At 42.0% G+C, this 7,236-nt stretch overlaps 1 protein-coding gene across 4 annotated transcripts; it reads left to right on the forward strand.

Annotated features, from left to right (window-relative positions):
* Window positions 1-4,066: 4,066 nt before the first annotated feature.
* Window positions 4,067-6,881, forward strand: LOC119304161. 4 transcript variants are annotated; one of them, XR_005148124.1, is made up of 3 exons: window positions 4,067-5,029; window positions 5,566-6,155; window positions 6,274-6,881. XR_005148124.1 is itself a non-coding variant. In XM_037581345.1 (3 exons), exons 1-2 carry the CDS (start codon window positions 4,396-4,398, stop codon window positions 5,622-5,624), a joined length of 693 nt encoding a protein of 230 aa, XP_037437242.1. In that variant the 5' UTR covers window positions 4,067-4,395; the 3' UTR covers window positions 5,625-5,672; window positions 5,761-6,881. The 4 variants fall into 4 exon arrangements, 2 of the variants coding, with proteins under 2 accessions (XP_037437242.1, XP_037437227.1); XR_005148125.1 differs by having other exon boundaries at window positions 5,566-5,892; window positions 5,993-6,881; XM_037581345.1 differs by having other exon boundaries at window positions 5,566-5,672; window positions 5,761-6,881.
* The last annotated feature ends 355 nt before the right edge of the window (window positions 6,882-7,236 follow it).

The raw sequence follows: 7,236 nt of genomic DNA on the forward strand, positions 1-7,236 counted from the left end.
GAAGTAGGATTTCATAATTCAAATACATCAGAGTACAACATCATATTGCTTCAGCACTCAGCTACCCCATTATACAACTGCACCAGCACCAAGTTTCACACACAACATCTATAACCTTTCGAAATTAGCATCATAGACGGTACATAGATAGATGAATCTCATCTGGAAAACTGCTGAAGCGGAAGGCGAATATTGAGCCCTCATTGATGTTGAAGGTCTTTGCAACTTTATGCCAGTGCCTGTGGATGATTGACAGTCCATCCTTCGTCCTCTTCAGGAAGACTTCAATATTGAACCGTGGCTGTTGTATGACTACCTTCCTCGCCTCCTGACCATACATGTGGTTTGAAAGGTAATCATTAGTGAACTACTTTGGAAAGGCCCGAAAACAAGGGTATGCATAAATATCTTCTCTAGATTTGAAATGGCACAAAGGAATAAAAAAGACAAGGTATAACAGTTAGTACCATCCTATAGTGAACTGATGTCTTCTTCATTGTGCAGACAAAGATCTTGTTGGTTTTTGTCGCTAATTTCTTTATCCTAACAATCTTTCTAGGTTTCTTGACTTGACTGATATTCATGGACAACTCATTTCCCTATATGCAAAAAAGGTCGAACAGTGGGTCAAAACCTCTGATAGTAGGACCTACATGTGCAAGACCAAATTGTTAAAAACCTAATATTTAATAACAAGAATAGGAAAGATGTGTTATTAACTGCAACGGGCCTAATCTTTTAAAACAAGCAAACATAGTCCTTCAAACTTGTATTGTGCAGGTCTAAGTACACTAGTTATTGTTAAATCAAATGGAAATGCGTTTTAAATACCACCTCTAGTCCTTTTTACTCTTCATATAAGAATTGTCTGAAGTCAAACTTCATAAAGTTTGACCTTATTAATACGAAAAAGTATGAACACCTACCATGCTAAAGTTATACAATATGAAAATTTAAGTCATGATACATCTACTTATATTGATTTCATATTGTGAATGTTGGTATTTTTTCCTATAAAGTTGGTCAAACTTTATGAGGCTTGACTTTAGACAAATCTTATATGTGAACTAAAAAGGACAGAAGGGAGTACAACATGCTTAACATCAACCAAATATAGTCATTCATAAAGCTATTGTTAAAATTGGTATTGATGGATTTGAACTGCACAGCTCATACTAGCACATATAGAACATCACATTGTGAATAGCTTACATAAACAAGGCATACTACGAACAATCAAAGATGGCAATTGAAACTGGACTAGAAACAACCGAACAACCCAAACCGTATAAATAGACAAGGCATAATGCAAACAACTCAAATGAGCTACAATCTTTGCTAACCCTAAAACGTAGGTGGGAGACGAGTATATATAGTCTAGGGGCAAAGGGGTACATGGGTTTCGCCCTTTCACTGTTCGCAGATAGTGGCCGAATGTCCAAGGGTCACGGGCTAGATGTCTGGGGCTTCGAGGGGGTGTCGCATGTCCGCATCAGGCGGGCGGATGTCCGGGGTAGCACCGGTTGGGTCCTGTGAAGAATACCGGATTTCCAGGCTGGGGCGAGATGTCCAGGTCAGGCGTCGGGCGGGATGTCTGGGGCCGGATGTCCGGGCCTTGTAGCTTGGACTATTGGGCTACTTCGGCTGATGCTCTTTGGTCCGGATGTCCGGGTCCTGGGGACTTCTTCGGTTCCTTCCGTTGGTTCTCTTCATCTGTGAACTCGGGGACTTGTCCGTCTTCACGTGCATCTTCGAGATGGTCTTCTTGTGATGAGGACATGGCTACCACAGTTACACCCACATCCCTGCTACTATACCTATTGGACTAATTACTAGAGCTCGCGCATGCCAGTTAAATTATCAGGTACTTACGTTTCTTGAAAATTTTTCTAATGTTCATGAGAATATGATGCTGCCTAACTTAGATACATTTGTGTTGCTTACAAACGAAGGGCCTAGCATGGATAAGAAGGATGAACATTGGAGCCTAATCAAGCATGGAGACGAAGGCGCGTGCGAAGAGAACAAGAATGGAGATGCCAGTGGAGATTTCCGCACTTTGAAGCCACCATGATGACATCAGGAAGATGGACGAAATATACAAGATGACCTTTCATAAATTTTGTCCATAGCTTATTGTTGGTGCTGCGCCACCTTATTATTGGGCCAGACCCATGTATTTTTGAAATACACTTAATAGTAAGTTTTTAGAGTCCGTATTAATAGGGAAAATGACATATGACATAATTTTTTTTGACTGTAAATTCATGTACTTCGTTTGTGTCCAACGACCAGATCAAGACCGCTTATGAAACACCACTTTTATCAATACTTCATCCATATTCGCCATATTCAGATTGCTTAATCATATTCTTGCTTGTTTCTTTGATTGCTTTGAAGAAATACACCTTCAGTGTCAGGTTGATTGTGCTCTGACGTGGTCAATAACCTCTCGGAGTTGGTTAAGCGATTGCTAGTGCGCAACGTCATTGCACGTTTGTAGTCGGATCATCAAAGTTGTCTCCAGCAAATCGATAGTTATTATCTCATTGAAAGATCGGGACACCCTCGCCTCTATCAAGTTGTATCAATTTTCAGGTTGCTCAGTGAGATTCGCCAGTTTTTCGTAGTCTAGATTGCATTTGTTCTTCATACCTAGAGTCCAAGAAAAAGCAACAAAAAGTGTAGATTAGTTCATCTGTGTCCCAGACAGTCTGAGCCTTTTCGCCGTTATCACTTACTTTTTGCATTTTTGAATTTTAGGTTCCATCGTGTATCAAATTGCTAGTTTTGGTGTCTAGTCTTTTAGAGTTTCGAGTTCTACTCACGCTTTATTCACTTTGCAGCCGCTCGCGTTGTCCGCGTCCACACCCTCCTGTCATTTTCCACCAACATTCATCCGCTGCAATTATCATCACCATCGCCTCAATTTGTTTCATCCTCACCGGGTGCGTCCAGAAAAAAAGAATGAAAACAATATTTTTGTGGTTATTTGTTGCCTTCGTACCAACGATCTATCCATTCGTTGTTTTGGAAGAGTTGGATTCTAGAGCTCGGTTTGGAAAGATTGGAACAGCCAAAATAAAGGAGAATATAGGGCGTTGTGTGCTTTGGCATATTTGGAAACACAAAGAGAAAAGGAAAGATAACAAAGGAAGGTACGGTGACTGGGTTCCATCCACGTGCAAGTAGTAGATTTGAAGAGAGAATAAGAATAAAAAAATTCTTGATCGGTTGTGCATGCATATTTGGAAGTTGGGATCGCAGTACAAAAAGAGAAATAAAAAAAGAAAGGAGAGAGTAGAGTACGTTTTGGAGAGAGAGAGAGCGAGGACTCCGCTGGTGTAGTTGAATTAAAAAAGGAAAGAGATCAACCGTGAGGAGGACTACAAGCAGATTCGATGGAAACCGTGCTTGATATTTCCAAGTTTTGGTCGGACACAATTAATAAAAGAATAAATGGCAGATCTGATGGGCATTGGAAAGTAATCCCACGTATTAAGTTTTTTTCTTTTGGAAGGAGGTACTAATTTAGAAACAAATCTGCACACAAATAAAGGGTTACCTTGTTGGGAAAGATTCTGTTCTTTTTTCCCGTGCAATTTTCCAGGAGAGAGAAATATAAGGAAAGATTGTGTGGCAATTTTGTTTTGAGGAAAGTTGAGATCTAAAAAAACGATCACGTGAGGAGTCTAGAAGGAAAGTACAAAATATACATACAAGTTTTGGATAAGATTGTGTACTTGGAATGTAAGCAAAAAAAGGCAGTAAAACAGAAGGTGCTGATCACGCTAGTTGCTTTGTAGATTTTGGGAAAAAAAAAGAAAGAGAGAGAGGACACGTTGGGATTCTCCTTCCAAGGAAAGAGGAGGATTTATAGGGTTTAGCCACATTTCGTTACGGTTGTGGAGACTCGTTTCCTTGGGAATCATGAGTAGTAATATTGAAGAAGAAAAAAAAGGAGCTCTCTACCTGTGGGTGACGGTTGGTTGTTTTCTCTACTATCTAAAAGAAACGTAAGGTTCCCTCTCCCTTTTTACGTCAATGGTTTCGTCGACACCCCCAACCCCGTTCTTCCCTTCGTGCAACATCTCGCTTCCGTAATTCCCGTTGAGTTTCCTGTTTTCAGTCATCGCAATCCCGTTTCCCGATTCCCTTATTTAATCGCTCCCATAATTCCCATAATTCCCGTTTCTCTTGCTCCGTCCATGAGCGACAACAATGAGGAGATCAGCCATGGTGCTTGCTGGTAGAGGCGCGGCCGATCCGTGTGCAAGGCGAGCGCCTATCCACCTTGCAGCTGTGCGTATAGGTAGAATTGATCAAATCCCACGCACGCACCCTCGCACATGATCTCATGACAGGGGCGTAGCCAGGCCCCGGGATGCCTAGGCCATGGCCCTGGGCGTGGAGATGAAATCCTTCGTCTACTGTAGTATACTTTTGCTACAGTACGCTATGCCAATGAGGCTGGCCCGGGGCGTGGAGATATCCTGCCTCCGCCACCGATCTCATCCAATCCCACCACCGATCCGCTTGTCCGGGCTGCCGTCACGCGGCCTTCCCCATCCCCACGTCCGCCCGCTGGTGATGCCGCGACCACACAGCCACTGTTCTTCACCGCTCCATCTACCCGGCTTCCGTCACGCTGCTCTCCACCACTCCACCTCCCGGCTAAATCACACCGCCAACCCCATCCTCCGCACACTGGACATCAGCAGACCATCTCAATCCATCCCCCTCCTTTTGCGGCGGAGACAGCAACACGTTCCCCCGCTTCAGGAGATGGTGCGCCTCTCTCCGGCCATCTCCACCACGCCCACTCTGCTGCACTGCACTCATCTTGGACCGGGGAGAGCGATCACTGTTGCAATTGGAGCTGTTCCGGCGATGTGCCTTCGCTCGCTCCAGGTTTCACACGGTGTTGGTAGGTTTTTCGTCGAGGAAGTCATATCGCGAAGCCAGGAAGATCTCATCCTTTCATGCTTCTGCCCTACGCGACATCTTGCTGCATGTCTGTTGTGTGCAGGTACAACTCTTCAGCATGCAACCTGTTCAACAGAATGTTTACCATGCCTTAATTTAGTAGAAGATAGATTGTACTATCGTCTTTATTTTTCCATCCCTTGGTTAGTCTTTTGATCTACTGGTATTTTATGAGGCTTGGCTTTTTGAAATAAAAAATTTGGCTTAGATTTTGACCTTTGTTGTATGCGTGATGGCAGACAGAATCCGACTTTTGTATTATTAATGTGTATACCTTCAATGTGGATTGCCGAAGACTACTTTCGTTTCATATTCATGCAAAAACTTCTCCGGGAATATTGAAATTTTTGCTTGTACTGTCTTTTCCTGGAGTCATTGAAATATCCCCTTGCACAGAACTTTTTTTTCTACTGAATTTTTGTCAAGGTACTCGGACTTCTTGTACTAAACTTTATCATGTTACTGTTGTACTATAATTTACCTTATTAGCCCTCTGACAAGGTTCCGTACTGATATTTTGCATTGTTGTACTAGATTAGCCATTTTATACTCTGGTACTAACATTTGACTATTTTGTAGGAATGAAGAGCTCAAGGGAGCAAAAGGAACAAGGAGAAAGGAGCGCTCAAGAGAAGTGAACTCAAAGTCCAAGATGAAATCTTCACATGGCTCACAAATATTAACCAGTAAACACTACTTGATTCATGATGGCATTGGCCCAGACACACAACATCCAGTTCTATAATAAGTATATTCGTGATTGCATTGGACCAGACACACGGAGATGCTCGCTTGTCGTCGAGGAGTGTAGCTTGCAATTGAAGTTGGCACTACAAAGCTTGTTCTCAAAACCGACAACCAACTTATGGCGCAGGTTATTAACTCAGATGTTATCGACCGAACCAGGTTTGGTCCTCTTGTCCAGGAGATAAAGAAGATGTTGTGAGGCATCAACGAGTTCTGAGTGGCTAGGACTAACACTCGACCACTTTGAACGAATTTTCAGCTTGCATTCATTAACGTGGTTGTAGAATTATTTTCCACATATATAAAGCCAACCCAGCTCCACATATTTCTACACTGTGCATACATACGCTCACCCGGCATTCGCTTTACCAAAATTTTGGAGTTATTTGATACCACTGGTTGCCGGTCACCACCTGCTGCATGTAAGAACTTGCAAGACTTTAATTTTTGCTCTGCTGTTAGCGTTTTACCACCATATCCTAGTAGTTCATAGCAACATTATTATTGGATTTTGTTACTTATTATTACTAATCATGACAGGTTCTAGAGTCCGTTGGGCTTCATCGATCGTGGGAGATGTGCCATCACCTCAGAAAATACAACCACCATCACAAGAGGTACAAGGACATTGGAATGCACAAAAAATGTTCTTGTTTCCATGCCACCTTTAGTGGTCGTTTTAAGCCTGATTTATATATTGAATGGGCGTTCAAAATAAATGCTATATTTGCATCCATTGTTTTTTCGAACATCAAAAAGTTAAGGTTGCGGTTGATACATTCACTGGTTTTGCTACTGTTTGGTGGAGTGAACACTATCGGTTAGACCCTGATTAAGTACCTATTACTTGGGATGATTTAATACTTGAGATGAGAGATAGATTCGTCAATGTTTTATAATACTCGTGGCATGATTAAAAAACTACAACATTTAAAACAAGGTAGTCATACTGTAACAAATTATTATGATGATTTACAAACTATCTTGTTGCACTCCTTTTTAGAGGAAACTGAAGATGATTTTATGATTATGGATAGATTTTAGGGAGGATTAAACCGTGATATTCAGGAGATACTAATTCATGAAGAGTGTTACCCTGTGGACCATTTGTTTTGTCTTGCTTGCAAAGCTGAACAGGAAATAAAACGGCGTGTTGCCCACAAGGAGAACAAGCGCAAGGTGCACATTCCAAGAGTTGATTGGGTTGTTTCTTCAACTACTAGGCATACTATGACAACCACATCCGTTGTTGTGTGGACTACATCACCTCCACCGACATCACCTCCACCATGTGACACATCACCACCGAGAGTGCTTGTATCATCTGAGTTGACCATAAGAGGTAAGGACGAAGGTATTAATCTTCCACCTCCACATGAGTATGATGAATGCCTTGTCAATTTAAATGCACCAAGTGATGAGCTACCCACTACTTTGATCACACCACCTATTTTAGAGGACTATGTTAATGATTTGACTTCTTCATGTGATCAACGAACGCAA

Source organism: Triticum dicoccoides, chromosome 1B (genome assembly GCF_002162155.2).
Source record: "Triticum dicoccoides isolate Atlit2015 ecotype Zavitan chromosome 1B, WEW_v2.0, whole genome shotgun sequence".
Lineage (NCBI taxonomy): Eukaryota > Viridiplantae > Streptophyta > Magnoliopsida > Poales > Poaceae > Triticum > Triticum dicoccoides.

Coding starts and splice junctions, on each gene's coding strand:
- LOC119304161 (XM_037581330.1), top strand. CDS start 4,396: ATGGCCCTGGGCGTGGAGATGAAATCCTTCGTCTACTGTAGTATACTT. Junction 5,030..5,565: donor TGCATGTCTGTTGTGTGCAG/GTACAACTCTTC, acceptor ACTATTTTGTAG/GAATGAAGAGCTCAAGGGAG.